We start from the raw sequence: 18,592 nt of genomic DNA, 5'->3' as shown, positions 1-18,592 counted from the left end.
TGTTACTAACTTAACAATTGCAGAGATTCACATAACAAATGTGGCAAGAAAAAGATTGTAAAATGGGGCAAAACTCACTTAACAAATGTCTCACTTAGCAGCAGAAATTTTGGGTCAATTGTGGTCCTAAGTTGAGGAATTCTTCTGCAATACAGTATGTGTATCCATCATGGACTGAGAATTTTCTCCAATTGCCTATCATTCTGAGGATGAAGAATGAATTGTTTTAATAATGATTACTGATTTAATGGATGATCTGAGAAGTTGCATAGCACTTATTTTATTTTTTGTTTTGTTTCAGACTAAGACTTGTTTGTTTATCTAAATTTTTAAGGCGATATCATAGTTCCTTCAGCAATTTAGCTTCTATATCAACTAATTGTTTTAGATCCTGTTTTGTATTTTATAATGTTGATCTTTATATATTTGTATTTTTAGCTAGCTGGATTTTTAACTTTTATGATGGAAATTTTAGTAACATTATTCTACTGTAGGTTATTAATAAGTGGCTTTAAAACAGAACAATAAATATGGTAATATTAAAATTTTGCTAAATACCGAGACTTAAAATACGGGCATTTTAAGCTCTTTGTCTTTGAATTGCTACTTGGATTTTAAGGAGCCAGCAATTTTTTCAGAATTGTCTTTTAAGAAGAATTTTAATTGGCTATAACTTTGCTTTTCTAGGCACACAAACAAATGGCCTAGACTTTCAGAAACAGACGGTGCCTGTTCCAGGAGCAATTTCCACAGCCCAGGCGTTCCTTGGACATCTTCATCAGGTAAGCATGGGGTTTTTTTTCTTTTATACAGACCTATTGAAAAAAGTCGTATAGATAATTTTTATGTTCAGGATTAGTAGAGTATAAGGCTGATATTTTAATAACTTCTATAAAATTTGCCAGATTCTAGAAATATTTAGCAGCCAACATATGGAAGAAAATTAAAAATGGAAACAGCAAAAAGAAATGCTCAGTTGTTTCTTTATAAAAAGAGTACATCATGATCATGTAATATGTCCTTTGTTACAGTGTCTCATATTGCCATGGGAAGGAATCCATGCATATCCACAAAATTACACAATGTTCTTAGCACATCATACAATTGCATATATTAAATAATTACATAAATTATGAACATTCATAAGGTTTTTGAAATATAAGGGCTGTCAAAAAGACAATAGAGCAATGAAATAATTTCCAATTATCTTTATAATTTACTGATTATAAAGATACTGAAATTCAGCTAAAAGTTATTACATAAAACTTGATTCTTCAAGTGAACTAGAGGCTGCAAATCATAATAATTGTTACCATTGCTTGGACTATTGCTTATTTTCAGTTTCTAGGTAAAAGCTACTATCAATAACTGTTGATGGCTTTGGAATCCAATTAATTAATTTGTCTAGAATGATGCAAATTTTGTAGCGGGATCACAATAATAAGGATAATCAATTTGATGCAGTAGTTAAGGCATCAGGCCAGAAACTGGGAGACCATTAGTTTGAGTACCGAGATCAAGTTTTAGGTACAAAGCCAGCTAGGTGACCTTGGGTCAGTCACAGACTCCCAGCTATAGGAAACAGATACTGGCAAACCGCTTCCAAAAATCTTGTCAGGAAAACTACAGGTATTAGTCCAGGCAGTTTCTAGAAAGTCAATTCTGATTCAAAAGGTGCACATGTGCACCCACACACAAACACACACAACTTGATTATAAACAATACGTTTGAAGAGTATCATGCCTTACTGAGTTTGATTTAATTTGACTGGATTTATGTACTTAGATGGAAACATGACTGATTCAGACATTTGATTTCAAAATCTCTTGTTCTCAAACACTAGAAGCCTAAGTGCTAAACAGATAATTAGGGGGTAGTTAAACGAATGTTAGCAGAAGAATTTCCAGGAGTCATCATGAATGAGATGAAGGATTTTGACAATGAAATTTTATTTTATTTTATTTATTTATTTTACAAATCAAGTGGTTGGCAAACATGGAGAAAAATATGTACGAACAGAGGAAGAGGTAGCACAGTGATTGTATATACTGTACATAAAAACATTTCAGTAAAACACTATTTTTAAAAAGTGGCAGTTGATAGTAAAAATAATTTTCCATTACAGATTCTTACTATCGAAAAGGGGAAAAAATGAATAAGGAGTCTGCCACATAAAGAGTAGTTGAACAAAAATAGTTTCTTGACTGTTTCTATTGTCATATTCAAAGTAGGCTGACAGATTTTTAAAACCCATGTTTAAATGAGATGATTATTCATTCTAGAAGTCAGGAAGTTAGTGTAGTGCAGCTAAGGAGTGAAAGAAGAGTTTCATATTCTAATGTAACACATTTAAAGCTGCAACTTAAACCATAATTTTACAATGCACTGGTGTTTCCTAGACTTGTAAATTGTTTGATCTTTTGGGTACCTTAGAACACCTAATAAATCAAAATTATCTTATAATATATTAGTTTTGGTGAGATAAAAAGACAGATTCTTGCTTGCCTATCCCTTTTCTATATAGCATTTATTCTTTATATGATAAGCGCATGGAGGTTCTTGCTCAAAAGAATCCACTTTTTAATATACTATTTATATACTATTTAAAATTTTGCGTTCCTTCTTGGTCATTTTAGGGTACTGCCAAAATGGTACTTGGAGTAGGAAAAGGGAATGGGTTGAGAATTCCAATTGTTTCTCCAATACCTAATCTTATAGTCAAAGGGGCTTTTAATATTGGCATGGTTGGAGGTTAATTTGTCAGACCTTTCACTTCTCAATTCCAAAAGTTGAGTTTATTAGTTTAGTTTATTAGTTTTGTATTTAGTTTTCCCTGCCTCCAAATTCTGTGGATCACATAATAAATGTTTTTATTTTCTTCCAAAATAGAAAGTGAATTTTGATTTGGAAAGGAGAGCAAATGTTTCCCTTCTGAATTTTGTTTAACAGATTTTATTTATTTGTTTGGAAAATATTGGAAATTTCGGAAATGTTACTATAGCCTAAAATCGATTGCCCCTTCTCACATTTACTTTTTTAAGTGAAAAACAGTTGTCTTTTTTTTTTTAAAGGATTTTTTTCCACTGTTATTTGTAAGAATAAATGGCTGTCAGGTACTTTTCTCCCATAAAAGTAAAGAAAGGCATGATCATTAACATCCATGCCCCTGGAGTAAGGTCTGCCCCCACCCTCTTATCTTTCTGTAAGACCTGGCTCTTCCAGTTGGTCTAGTACCCAGTGAGGGAGTACAACACTGGAGATGGTCGTTGGACTAACTAGCTGATCCTAACTCCCCCTGTGCATCCTGTTCTCTCCATGTCCATCTTGTAATTAATATTGCAGTACTTTATTTTTATTGTTTCATTGTTTTACTGTTGTTATATTTACATATATTTACATTTTTTAAAAAAATTTCATTGTACTCTTGTAAGCCAGCCAGAGTAGCCCCACAGTGACATGAGTGGCAAATAAATTTTATCTGTCTACCTACCAGCTGCCAGTATACTTCATTATTTCTACACCTGGTAAAACTTGTTTTAGAAGATCAATTTCTCTCACACTTCTATTTGTTTGTCTGACAGATGTTAGAATTTTCTGACAATTTAGGTGGTAATTCTGGTTCTATGGAAAATATGTTACATATGGATTTCTCTTTTCCCAACTGTATTACTACAATGTATTGTACCTGAAAGGACTTAGGAAATCAGTTACCTGTAATAGAAAATACAACAATAGTTCTAGTTTATCTATACAGTGTTGTTCTATACAGTAGAGTATTATTTTTTTTTTAAAAAAGAGAGACTTAATTCACAGTTTGAGTTTGAGTTGTCCTATTTAATTAATACCTGTTTCAGTAACAGAGTATTCTTTAATGGCAGAACACAGAAGCATTCCTGTACTTGCATGAACCTTCTCAGATATAGACAAGAAAACAAGCCTGTGCTTTCTGATAGAGTTTCCTTCGGATTAAACTTCAGTCCTGGCGATTTTGTATACATAGCCGTACTATTTCTTGTGTAAACCATAGAGATTATTTGTCTCAACTTCCAAACCCAGTTCAGATATTGCAATGTATGTAGCATACAGCTAGTGCTACTAGGAAAATTGGCTAGCTTAATCAAGTTTGGTTATGCTTCTTGATGAGATGTGCAGGAAAAAATATCTTAGTAAACAAAATCAACGTGATTTGGCTATCTTAGCCTTGGGTCCTAGAATGTTCACTAAAACTGAAATGTAATAGAATATTGGGTGTTTGAAGCAAATGCAACAAGGCAGTAATACATAAAATGATCAGGATGATGCTAGGGTATATACATGTAGGTGATCAAGGAACATGCCTGAGAATATACATAATATTATACATGCATCAATTTTAATGTATTATATACATGTATTACATATATATATAAAAACGTATTCTACAATACACGTATTCTAACAATTAAATCATTTTGTCTGACTACCTCCAGTGAACATCTTCAATTCATCTATTGTCCACTATTCCTAAGCTTTCTGTGCTGGTTGTTTTTTTTAAATATATTTTAAGATAATTTAGAATGTATATAAATTTGTCACTGGGCAGTAGGTATAAAAGATAAAATTCAAACATGTCTTTTGCCATTTATATACTACTAAATGTGTGTGTGTGTTTGTAACCTTCAGTTGGTAAAACAGTGCATTGTAGGACCACCATTTTAGAATCAGCATATCTCAGGCGGACTAATTTACCGAATATGTATAAAATCTGTGGGAATAAAATGTAGGAAAGTTGTGCCAGTTTTAGTGGCTGCACCGTCACAGTCAGCTGCAGTCACATGATAGTGATTTCCAAATATTCACTGCCAGTTTCCTAAAAGGAAACTCTGTGGGATAGCCAGCAAGAAATCAAGTTGCTCCTGCTCCCCTTGCTTCTTTGCTCATCCATAGCTATTCTACCTTTTTGTTCAGGTAATGAAATATTTCTGAAATGATGACCCAATGGGTCACAATTCTCTAGTTAACTATAAAATGATAACAGCTTGTATATTGTTTTTAAGTTCACATAGTTTGCAAGATTAGTTGGCAAAACGTCTTAGCATTCTTGCAAATGTGTGTGCTCTATTCAAGTTGATATCCAGTTCATACTTTTATTATACATACATACATACATACATACATACATACATACATACATACATACACATACACACACACATCTGGGACAATTGGCTCATCTACAATATAGGATGAATTTATTTAAGAATAAAATTTAGGCTATACAAATATGTTTACTGCAGAATATAGCATCATTCACAATTATCTAATGAGATTTTTTTTAAAAAAAGTAATGCAGCATGTTGAACTTAGTTTTCATTAAAGTGGTCTTAAGTTTTTTGCCAATTATGTGTAAGAGGAATGTATTCATAATTTGATACTACAAAAAGAATTGAAACACAAAATATTGTTTTTACCTTCATCATATCTCTACGACAGCTATGCTGGTTTGCAAACCTCTCTAATGAATACTATTCTATCTCAAAATAGTACTGAGCAGAGAGATTAAACTGGCTGTTGGCACTGCTGATAGAAGCTTTTTTACAGGATAATTACTTGCTTGGTGACAGATGGCATTCTTATACTTTTGTGGAATCCAACCCAGAAATGTGGGAAAAGTTGGAAAAGAGTATTTGCTTATATCTTAACTACCTTGCTTATGTCTCCTATTTACATATATGCTACCTGATATATTTGAGTTCCCAGAGCTGTGCTGTAGTTCAACACAGTGTTTAGGAAAATCCATATCCTTTATAATTTGGAAGTTTCTGTTCTTATGAAAATGATACACAACATGGTAGAAATCCCTACTTTTAAAAAATCGTTAAACTTCTGTATAAGGATGCCCTAGTCTCTTTGAGAAAAACATTTTAAAATTTTTCATTGGAGTGATTTTTAGCCGATAAAGAATGCATTACCATCCACAGGTTCACACAACATGTTAAAATCTGAAGAAATTTAACATTTAGTGAGATGCATATTATTTATGATTCTGTGTTCCACAATTTTCTAATGAACTTTTAATAAGATTCTAATTTTGACTGCTTCATAAAAAATGCTGTTTTGATTTAGTCAGCTACTGAAACATTCCTGATCAGTTCAATTCTGCAATGGGATTCAACCTCCTAGCAAATTTCACTCATTATGATTTCATATCAATGTAGTTTTCTTGGCAAATACTGCCATTGCATTCTGCTAACTAGAATATTTTATTAGCCTATCTTACTATAACCTTCAGGGTTTAAGTAGTATTTAAGACATAATACTTATTATATTTTTTTCAAGCTGGGAAACTTTGCAACCATTTTGCTGACTCTATTGATAAAAATGAATTGTTTTTATAGGTTCAGCTTCCTGGATCAAGTTTACAAGCTGCTGCCCAATCCTTAAATGTACAGGTAAGAATTACTATAAATTTCTCATCTATCTCAGTCCATTTAGTTGAAATATGAATAGTGTGACACTATATACACTATAGTGTGTAATCAATAATCAACTTAGGTGTTCAACAGCAATTAATGCTGTTAATACTATTAAAAAGAGCTACTTTTATATTACGGAAGCGAATATCATCATCATTTTATCCTACCTTTTTAATATATAATTTTGGAAAGTTATACAATGTTGGAGAAATTATATTATTTTCAATAGTTGAATCTAAAACTTGTTCATTTCTATCAAAGATATATAGCTGACTAAATACGCTTTGTGTATTGTATGATGCTACACCAAATTGTGATCCTCTGATTCTTACTATGAAGACATTCAAGCAATATATTAAAAAAGAAAAGGAATATAACAAATAGTATTTTGAAGTGGCTTCATTATAAGAATGCTAAAAACCGAAGACTATTCTTGAAGCCCTCTAGAACACACATCTAGTTACAAATGATGCTTCTGAAAGGAATAGGAAAAGTGACCTTCTTCTGTAAAAAAGAGGCTGAACATTGACTTGGTTGCCATGGTAATTTTTCAATCCCAGAGAGAGATGTTGGCAAACAGGCTATATCTCCAGTGCAGAATGTTTACAGTCCTGTGCTGTAATTATCTCTCAATGACTGGCAGAATTAATCAGAGCCTCTATGTTAATTAGCCTGCTCTGTGGTCCCCAAAACAGGTGGTGGAAAATATGCAAATCTATGCAGAATTTTAATGTTCTCCATAAGCGATTTAATTAGCATAAACCCCTCTTTGGGCTTTTCTCCCCCGTCTTTCTTTTGCTTTCTTGCTTGCATTTCCTACCTTGTGGCTATATATTAATTTGTTTTTCTATAAAATAGTTTAAATATGTAAACTGAGCTTGCCATTAAAAATACCAGAACTTCACTGATTAGAAATAATATTTGTATTCTGAGAGTTAGTTTTCTTTCCCTTGGTACTTTGGTATGTTTGGTATACAAACATTTTAGTATCTTGTTTAAATTGAATGCCATATTGATAAAATGGATATATGGAAATTGTGATCTTGTGATCCAAACCTTCAGTGTATTAGTATTGGTTTTCTCAGTAATTAATAGGGTTGGGCAATGTCACATACTTGGTGAAGGTGTGCATCTAAGAATTATCAGTAACATTGCATTGACTAGGAAAGTTTGGAAGCTTTAGCAGCACTAATTAATGTATTGGTTTAAACCAATGCATAATGATAGGGAGATAATAAATCAGAGGCTTTATGTATTCAACATATTCATTTCTATCCAACTATGAAAATAATCAGAAATTACTGCTCTTTTCTTTTATTCCAAATATTTTGTTTTTTACTGGTGCGAAAGCAGATACAACCCCATCTATTATCTATGATTACTTATAGAAATAAATAAGCTTTTTAAAGTGTTTTTTTAAAACAAATTAATTCGCAATCAATGAACAGGGAAAACACTACAGTAGAATATGTTTTTGTCCACACTAATAACTGCTGTGTTCTACAAAGTTTGTATTTTTCTTTCTCTAGTCTAAATCTAATGAAGAATCTGGGGACACTCAGCAGCCAAGCCAGCCTTCACAGCAGCCTTCAGTTCAGGCGGCCATACCGCAAACACAGCTTATGTTGGCTGGAGGGCAGATAACTGGGGTAAGATCAGCTGTAGTGAATGAGAATGAGCAACCTTCTCAAGTTGTGGTATTAGCCAAACAACCCATAAAAGGAAAATGAAGTAATCCCAGTGAATCTGAATTTATCAATATTATGCATTCCTGTAAATCTCTGACAAGATGATAAAATTGAGATTTTTTTTTTTGTTTTTCTGATAATTACTCTATGTAAAGAGAGAAAGTACAAAAATTCTCTTTGCTGTTTCTTTTAAATATTGCATTTTCATATGACATTCTGGATTCTAATAGAGTAGACTTTTGATCTCTACGCCCAATATGTTGTATTTAAGTTTCACACTTTTAATGCCCTTGCTGGCTACAACAATATATTTACCTAAATATAAATACATTTGAAATCTCCTAAGCAAATCAGCTCTATTGCAAAATGTTAGTGATTGTAGATATAGATAATTTTAACAAAACCTCTTAGTCTAAACTGTTAGTACATTTTTATACATTTGTTTTCTACTCTTTTGAAACTTAAACATAAATTTTAGAAGACAAGCAATTTGTGATGAAATCAGTAGCATCATAGAAACAGCAATGTAACTTTATTACATGATTGAAATAAGAAATGTATTGGCGTCTCTGAAGTCACAATAAAATCACTCTCCTATTCATGAATATTGAATCAGGTATTTTAATATTCATCCTAAAGTGTAACTTTTAATACATGTTTTGGTTTGTTGATATTCTCTTTTTCATATAGAAAAATGAATCCTTAGATTAACATTTTAAAAGTTGGCATGAGATGAAAAGCTCTTTAAATAGGCTTCTCAGTTGAGCTCTTTGTACATTTTTCAATTGAGCATGTATGCCATAACAATAGCAAAATAACATATAAATCACAATTTTACTGTAATCTGAGTATCATTCTTTAAGGCTTAGGATAAGATTATGTGTGAATGTTTGCATGGACCTATTCAGCATCCTTCAGGCTTATTGAAATGCTGTCTGGGTCATATTGCTGAAATGTTCTTGCCTGTAATATAGGGAGTGGATTCAGGTCTTTGAACCTAGCAGCTCTCTCATTACAGAAACTGGGAAGAATAATGTGTCAGAGGGAGTTCGATGCCACCTGTTTCATAGAGATAATGCATGTTTGGAAACTGGCAGAGATGTCAACTTACCAGCTCAATGTTATCAAAACAAAAAGACAGACGGAAGAGGGGGTGCCTTGGAAAGGAACAAATGGTGCACATGTTCCTCATCTATATCTTAAGGCATAATGGGGACGATGGAACATGGCAGGGATTCATACTAATATGAAGCAGCTGGAGTATTATCAGTTGTTTGGTAACCACAGCCAGTATTGCTATTTTTCATTCATCTGGCTAATCGCTTGTGCTTCTGGTAGATGTAAATTTCCTTTCAAAGCCTGTCAATGATGGCTTGTTCTTTTTGCTTGCTATTTCCTGTCAGTGCTGTTTCTCTCCATTGCTTGCTTGCTAATTACTTTTTTCACATTAATCTTAAAGAGGAGTCATAGAGACTCTTGCTTCTCTGATCTCAGTCATACTGAAGCAAAAAATATAAAATAGCTTATCTAATAAAAACTTCTGAGAAATTAACAGTGATACTTAAGAAAGCAGCTTTTCCTTTCTTTTATTAATGAATGTCCTAAAACTTGTTTCTAGCTTACGTTAACACCAGCCCAGCAGCAATTATTACTACAACAGGCACAGGCACAGTTGCTGGCAGCTGCAGTGCAGCATTCAGCCAGTCAGCAGCACAATGCTGCAGGGGCCACCATCTCAGCTTCTGCTGCAACGCCCATGACACAGATTCCTCTATCTCAGCCGATACAAATTGCACAGGTGAGGTTCAAACTGTTAATGGCTTTAGTTGGCCAAATGTTATTTTGTTGTTCACAAAACAGATGAAGCTTAGATCTATTATATATCTTGTTGTGAGAATGTCTTGGGTGCCCAGTAACTGCTGTGCCATATCCTTGTTGCAGAAAGTGTGTAACTTTTTTAATCTATCACTATTCAATCCAGGAAGGAAGGAATTTTTTTTTAAAGTAGAAAGTGAGAGGAGGAAGCTTTGTTGATAAAGCTGAACTGTGGATTTGAACATGTTCAAATCTTCATGTAACCTCTAGAACAGGAGTCCTCAACCTCTGGGCTGTGGCCCATTCGGAACTGGGCCACGCAAGTAGTGGGTGAGCATGTATGCATGCACAGCTCCATTTGTGTGAACGGCATGCACATGTATCTGCCAGTCTCACAAATTGAGTGCTCATGTGAGCATGCATGCCTGCTACACACAAAGAACTATCCTCTCTCCCCTCTGCCAGGCTATCAAACCAGAAAGGTTGGGGACTACTGCTCTAGAAGCTTTTACACTGTAGGCTGAAGAAAATACTTCCATCATTTCCTTTATCATTAACAACATGGCTTTTCTTATTTGAATTTTTATTATAACTTACCACCAAATAACTATTTCTTGTAATAAATTTAGTCATTGAAATCAATGACTTAGGAGATCATCCAAATGTCACATAGACCATTAAGTTAAAATCCTTGTGCTGAGTATAAGAATCAAATTAATTCATTAATGGCAAATGGTAAATCAGCCTCAGCCTTTCTACCTGAACACATCTAGTAAAGGGAAGACCATTAATATTATTAGGGAACTGCTCTTATTGTTATAAAAGTTTGGCCTTTCCCATTAATTTTCATGAAATTTTCAAACTATATAAAGTCATTAAGAGATCTTTCAAAATTATGTAGTTATGTTTCTTGTCTTCTGTCTAGCTTTTGTTATTCATATTGTTATATAACAGTATTATATGATAGACTGATGGATAATATAAATAACAAAACACTTATTTTCATATCATAAAACATCATTGTTAAGGTCCAGCCCCGATTAGAACAAATGCGTGTCTTGTGAACTTTTAAACTATCCTTTTTTATTTTCCTTCCTTTCTTTCTTTCTTTCTTTCTTTCTTTCTTTCTTTCTTTCTTTCTTTCTTTCTTTCTTTCTCTTTTGTAAGCCGCCCAGAGTCCTTTGGGATTGGGCGGCATATAAATTTTTAACAATAAATAAATAAAATAAATAAATAAAATAATCTGTTTTTACCATTCCACATGTTGAGTAATTTGTTACCTCTGATTTACCAATGTTTCAGTGGTCATCATGTCAATCCATCAGTACGATTCCCAGTATTTATTTTTTAATACAAAAATAGTAAACATTTTGTTGATGATGAATTTGTCTTGGCCATTTACAAAGTGTGCATTGCTTCATTTATATTTCATCCCTTTTCTTATTCATAAATGGGGAAATCCTACACATTTTGGTGGCTAGAGAGGAGAAAAGGTAATAGAGAAAGGCAATATCTTTTCCCCGCTTCCTTGCACAGAAGTAGGTGCATGAGCACCTTCAAAGAGGCCCTCAATCTTTCCCAGCATTAGGATTTTCTCCAGTGAGTCCTTCCTTCTCATTAGGTGGCCAAAGTATATCATGGTGTATATAAGTACATTGTGTTCAGGGAACAAGAAGTTTGGAGTCCTTCCTTTGGCTTTATTTTATTATAAAAAGGAGAAGGGGAAGATGCTTAGTTCTGGATATCTCATATGTTTTCCTTCTTGAAGGATCTGCAGCATCTACAGCAGCTCCAGCAACAAAATCTCAATCTGCAACAGTTTGTCTTGGTGCATCCAACAACCAACTTGCAACCAGCACAGTTCATCATCTCACAAACACCGCAGGGGCAGCAGGGTAAGCAATACATTTCTGAGATGATCTTTTAGAGTTTTCCTTTTTTTTTTTTTTTTTTTTTTTGAGACACTAATTTTAAAAAAATTGGTTACAGGCATGCTTCTTTTGGGGTAAGAAAAAGAAACTGTTCTATTGGAACCATCTGACTGACGGTAGTCACCTGACCAGGATGTATCTACTCAGTGTCCCTTTATACAAATCATTTTCTGTGTGAAAGATAAAGAAATTATTTTTAAAATAGTTTTTATTCTAATTGCATATTGATTAATCAGCAACAAATTTACATTTTTTCAGAATGTTTAGAAGTTGTTCAGCTGTACCACTTACTTGAAGCTTAAGCAAATACGATTAATAGTAATTGGCTGAGCTTGTTCCCAGCAAATTCTACAGAATAGACATGTCATAAACCTTCAAGAGGACTCTGTTATGAGAATAGTATCTTTATATTATAGATCTTTTTTTTCTTTTTGGCTTAAAGCAGGGGTGTTAAACTGGTGGCCCACAGGCCAGATGCATCATGCGCAGGCCACATCCACCCCAGCTCCGCAAAGGGGAAAAATGTTGTGATGGCAATGTGATGCCGTGAGTTTGACACGTGTGGCTTACAGGAAGCACAAAATGCTGGTGGCTTGTAGATAAAGGCAAATAATTTGCCATTCTCCTTTTCCTTTTACCATTTAACGACCAATTGTATCAACCATTATTAAACACTGGCTTTCTAGGAAATGGGATGGTAGTGCAATTTGCTAGAACAAAGGTCCATTTGTATATTGCTAGTAATACATGTGGAGAAATCTGATAAGAAACAGCTAAGGCCTGAACCTCTATTTAGACATGGAGCCCAGTAGAGATTTTTTTAAGTAATGGCTTGGCTTACCACAGTATTCCCATATGGAACTTCTGGCTAATAGCTCACAATGAAGTTCTGTGGGCAAAACACTTTCTGGACAGGTCCTCTGAAATATGCTTGTGGTTAAACATCCAGAAGATGGTTCCCTGATTATCTCTGTGGAGATCTTGCAAGGATTTTTATGTTATTAACACCTAGTAAAAGATATACACACATTCACATATAACAACAGGCTTTACACTGAGAATGTAACATTTATCTCAGCTTCTCCACAGCTGCTCTTATTGGATGAGACTACATATTTTTTGGCGTGGATTAAATATTGATTAGGTTGAATTTAAATGTTTAGGTATCGATATAAAGTTTAGAACTTAGAAATGGATATCAAAAGTTGGTAATTGCTATTAAATTTCCTATATGCTTTCTTGGAAGTATAGATATTAACTATAGCATACGCTTAAGCGGTTAAGTCCATTAACTCCTGTAGTATAGTTTCTAATATGAAGTAATTGTTTGCTGTGTAATTTATAGAAATTCTTAGAAATCACTCCAAGTTGGATTTAATAAGAGGATGTGTTCTTAGTGCTTTAATATGATCATTTTATCTGGTGTGGCTTGATCAAAAAGATTGAAAGCCATGTGCATTTGCTTTTAAACTATGCACAACTTCCTGTAACATCTGCAGTTCAAAAAGCTGTAGTTACTGGAGGCGGGGCTTGATGTCGCAACAACACGACATGCAATCTTGGGGCTCCAGGATTGCTGTCAATATCTCTGTTCCTGGACGGTCCTTTTGTACCTAAACTATTCTGAAGGAACAGTGATAAAGAAGAGCATGTCCTGCTGATCTCAGGGACATTGCAAAGTCCCTGATTGATCCAGGCGAAAGCTCTTTTTGCCAACTACAAGAGAAGCAGCCAAAATGGCTGCAGAAGGTTAGGACAAGCCCCTGAAACAGAAGCAATACAGGAGAAACTGTGTGTCAAAATGTGGAGAAAAATTTTTATTATTAGAGAAGGGAAAACCCAAAAGACTTGGAGTTTAAAATAAAATTGAAGACAGAAGAAAATAAGTGGCGAATTAACCCTGGTTTAAAACTATGATGTTATCTTTTCTACCTTAACTTTGTTTGTTTTTTATGGAGAGACTTTTTACAAATGCCTCTTACTTTTAAACTGGACTGGTCTCTTTTTTTCTTTCTTCCTCTATACTTTTTCCATTTTTTGTATTCGTGGATTAAAAGTTTCTTCTGTCGTAAGGCTTGGACAGAGCGTAATTTTTAAACATTTTTTTTGTCTTCTGGAGCTTGGAATTTACAAAGAGAGGCAAAAACAGATGGAAAAGAGGTAACACTGCCATCTAGTGGCTAGAGGCTTGGCAATACCTGATATTACAAAGCTATAAGCTTTGTTTACTGAAAGGGTCAGTGGAAAACGTTTTGTTTATACAGGTGTTCCTTTGAAGGAAAGAGAAAGCTTTGATTTGAAAAACTCCACTGAATTTGTTTGAAACCTAAAAAGTCTCGGATGTTTTGGCAATGTTTATAACCTGGAAAATGGCACAATGTGAAGAAGAAAAGACTCTAACTGTGCAAAGAATTTTGTTAGAAATTCAAAAAGTTTTAATAATCACAGAGAGAATTGAAAAGAGACTTGAAATTGAGGAGCTGTCGCCGACGGGAGCTCAACGGAGCTCCTCTCAGAGTTCTGGTCTGTATATCTTATAAGATCTATAGATATCTCCCCTTTCTGGCAGAAAGGGGCAGGGAGAAGGTCAGTTGTTAGGATCTCTTTGTAATTCACAGCCTTTTTTTTCCCGCTGTAAATGGAGAAGAGGTTCAACATTAGCTGAGCTTTTACTCCAGCCAGTTCTTCGCAGCTGCTTTTTTGCAGCCCTAGGCAGGTTGCCCCCCCCCCCAGGACAAAGCTAAGCTATTTAAAAATTAATCCGGGCGGGGACCATTCCTGAGGAATTTCTTCTATTATTATCCAAAATACCAGCTTCAATTTTGTAAAAGGCTCCCTTTTCTAGCTGCGTCACAAGATGGCGATCTTATAGCTTTTGTGTTTGATGTGACGTACTTAGTCAGCCCTACTCTCCTGAAGGCTTCTCCGTATTAACTGTTAAAAGATTAACTGAGGGGAGCAGAGACTTTGATTGTTGGCTTGCTTGATTGCTTGTTTTTATTTTTTATTTTTTTGGAATGGCTCCCAAATCTAAGCAGAAGCGCTTCCTTAATAACACATCTCAAAAAATTGCTATGAAGTCGCTGCCCTTGCCTCCTACGCCCTCCACTGGAGATTTGTTAACACAAGAATTTCTTCTCAAAACGCTTAATAATTTCAGACAGGAAATTAATCAACTGATATCGGATTTATATGATCAATTTGATGCTAAAATTGCTCAAGCAAAGGAGGATATGATCGGAGTAATGACAGTTATGACAGATTATATTGCTGAAACGGAGGATAAATTGGAACTTTTGGAAGAAACCAACTCTAATTTGACATCCAAAATCCAAACGTTACAACAGGAAATTGAAAATGCTCAAAAACAACTTGTCATGATAAATTATAATAAGACTGCGTTTGCAATAAGAGTTAGAGGACTGCGTGAAAAGGAACAGGAGAATTTGAAACAGATCTTCTTTGAGGCTCTTAGCCGTTCGGTGGGAAGTCCGGGACTTAACTTTGATTGGCAGATCCAAAAAATTTACCGCCAGAATTCGTGGGTAGCAAAACAGCGACAGCTTCCGAGGGACATAATTATATATTTCACCACAAGGGAATCCAGAAATGTGATAATACAGAGGCTTTACAACAAGAGGCTGAGAATTGATGGACAGGACTTGATTGTTTTTAAAGAAATACCATCTCAAATATTAAGAGCAAGGAGAGACTACATTTTCTTAACTGAAGAACTCAGAAATTCTCAGATTCCATACAAATGGGAAGTCCCGGCTGGCATTACAGTTACATTTGAGAATCAAAAACATCGCTTTAACTCTGTCTGTGAAGCCCGAGAATTTTATTACAAGACTTTGAAGGCGGGACTTCCTGATTCATCCGGACCTGGAGAGAGACAAGGAGAAGGAGAAGACAAGCAGCGGGACACGTGGCCACAAGGCGGAGGGTGTTGCTTTCCTCTTCCGGAAGGGCAGAAGAGTAAAGAATAAAGACTTAGCGATGCTTTTAAAACTTCATGATTTCTGCCTGGTATAAAATGGAAAAGTTGTATATCGATGATGAGATATGGAGGCTGAAAGAAGCGCTGCTGATTGTGGACATATATTGTATATAAGATTTGTTTGAACTCTAACTCAAATTGCGCATGAATTATTTTCCTAGGCGAGGAGAGCGGAGATCGCGATCTTCTTGAGTTGTGGTTTGGGACGAACGGAGTTGGGAGCTGCGTGGGAGATGGAAGGGTAGCGAAAGCTTAACTAGACTACTTGGGGCTAGAATGCAAGCTGATGTTTGTATGAATTGCTATTTCAATATAAGGTTAAGAAAGATTAGTCAGAGAGTCTCCAGGAAGGTGGAGTAAATATGTGAGGAGCAATGGACGCGAATAAAATATATATGTGGACATGGGTAAAGGCAGGGTGGAAGGTAAAAAATTTACACGTGGATGTGGGTAAGGACAGAATGGGAGGTGTTGGAAATGAAAAATGAAAGAAGTACTTGAGTTTAATGGTTTTATAGAAAGGTTTGGATATTTGGATAAAAAAGAGATAAATTAAAGGTCTGAATAGATAGATAAAGCAATGAGACCTTTAGTTGGAGAACCCCAATTGATTAACTTACCTGGCTCTAATAGAGTTTGAAATCCTGCAAGTAATAAAATAACCGAAATTTGGAATGAGGCACATTGTTTAAGATTTACAGAGGATGGGAAGCTGTGTTAATGTAGCGGGTTTATTGATCTTTCTTATTTTTCTTTTTTTTGTGTGTCTTTTTCTTTCTATTTTTTCTTTTAATTTTAAAGTTAGTTGGTCTTATTACACTCCAGTGCTTGTTAAAGAACTATGCCGGGTATGGGACCTGGGAAGCCGTAAGGGGGTTAGGGAGGGGGGATTATAGGGGGGAGGGTGGAAATACAGTTTCAATTCTTAGAACAATAAGAATGCACTTGTATACTGTTGCTCGCTTTTCTTTTCTTTTTTTCTTTCATTTTCTAAAAAATAAACTGAATAGATTAATTGTAGGGATACACCAAATTGAGGAGTAGAGGGAAAGAAGAGGGAGAAGTAAAGAGGGAGTGAGAGGGGAATGTAAGGAGGGTGAGATGGAGGGAGGGGGAGATGTCTGAGGGGGAAGGGAAGTAGAAGAGGGGAATGTTGGAGGGGAGAAATGAAAGTTGGAGGGGGAGAAGAAAGGGTGTATGGGGGATTGAAGTGTTATGTTGGTTTTTTTATGGTGGATTTTTTTTCCCTTTTTTTTGTTTTTTTTGTTACGCACAGTATATAAGTGATTGTATAAAATGAAAATGAAAATGAAATGAAATAAAAATATGGAAAAGAGACTTGAAATTATAGATCAAAATACAGAAAGAACAGGGACAGTGATGAAGTTTGAGGACAGAGCTCAAAAAATCACAGAGACATATGAAAGTGATAAGAAAATTGTTGACACTGACAGCATACTGAGAGTGGAGGGAAATGACAAGTGTGAAATATGGAAAGGAGAAATCGATGAACTGGAACTTTTTTTCAGATGTCAGAACATAGATGAAGAAAGGAGAGAAAATTTGGCAGAAATAATGAGAGTAATCTCAGCAGAAGCACTAATGATAACAAAAGTTAAGCTGATAAAAGGAGCAGATAGAGGGTTTCAAATCGTTATAAGACATGCAATGAACAACAAGTTCTTAAGAGAAGTCCACATAAGACTTATCAAGAAAACACTTAGAATACAGACTTTACAAATGGCAAGAGATATTGGACTACACTATTTCTGGAAGGATACAGGATGATGAAATGAAATATCACAATAAATTTTAGTTAAATATAGTTAAAGTTTGAGTGCTATGTACAATGTAATAATAGCTATAATCAAATAAATGATTAATAATCATAACAAAGCATTTATATATACTTTGATAATATGAAATTTTATACAAAGTAAGTGAGGATTATGGAGATGATGTTGAAAAGCCTTTTTATAAAAGATAAACAATTCTGTATAGAATAGAATATAAAGATGTAATATCATTGAATGATTTCAGGATGATGTAATAAAATGTCATAATATAAATTTACTTAAAATTTAATATTCCTTATGTTGAAAGGATGTAATAATAGCTAGGCTTAATGGATTTTAATAATTATAACAATTTGTATACATGTATATTAGATTGATGATACTAATAATGGGGAAAAAACATGGAATTGAAAATTATTAGAGAATGCTATCAATGCTAAAATAATAGAATGACAGAATAGGATAAAAAAAATCTTTATTATTGGATATATTGAAGATGATATAATGAATCATTATAATATATATGGTTATATATTTAGAATAGCTTGTCTAAAATAGTGATAAACAAAGGAAGCATAATAATAATGTATACAAAGATATCTTGATTGACAATATGTGAATTTTGATAAAATTCAAGTGATGACTATGGAAAGGATGCAGAAAGACCTTGTAACCAATCAACACAATGTATGTAGTCGAAGAGGCTTTTATGTTATATGTGTTGTGTGTTTGTGTTTCTTTGGAAATAAAAATTTTATTTACAAAAGAGCTGTAGTTACTACGAATCGGAAATAGGCTTCCTTTTCAAATTAAAAAAGCCCATTAATTTATGAGGTCTTAGGTTTTGTTTCATTTTTTCTATCTTTTTGAAAGGACAGAGAAGACGTGTATGTAAACGTTTTGAAT

General features: G+C 34.3%; 1 protein-coding gene across 2 annotated transcripts in view; it reads left to right on the top strand.

Annotated features, from left to right (window-relative positions):
• POU2F1 (POU class 2 homeobox 1) overlaps positions 1 to 18,592 on the top strand; it is a 113,598-nt gene that overhangs the window by 66,093 nt on the left and 28,913 nt on the right. The window contains exons 3-7 of one of the 2 annotated variants that reach the window (XM_032219474.1): positions 688 to 782; positions 6,379 to 6,432; positions 7,986 to 8,105; positions 9,763 to 9,942; positions 11,728 to 11,854. In XM_032219474.1, coding sequence (XP_032075365.1) covers positions 688 to 782; positions 6,379 to 6,432; positions 7,986 to 8,105; positions 9,763 to 9,942; positions 11,728 to 11,854 — 576 coding nt within the window. The remainder of the gene's footprint in view (positions 1 to 687; positions 783 to 6,378; positions 6,433 to 7,985; positions 8,106 to 9,762; positions 9,943 to 11,727; positions 11,855 to 18,592) is intronic. The other variant, XM_032219475.1, reaches the window with a different exon arrangement.

Source organism: Thamnophis elegans, chromosome 6 (genome assembly GCF_009769535.1).
Source record: "Thamnophis elegans isolate rThaEle1 chromosome 6, rThaEle1.pri, whole genome shotgun sequence".
Classification (NCBI taxonomy): Eukaryota; Metazoa; Chordata; class Lepidosauria; order Squamata; family Colubridae; genus Thamnophis; species Thamnophis elegans.
This window is presented reverse-complemented; position numbering and strand designations above follow the sequence as displayed.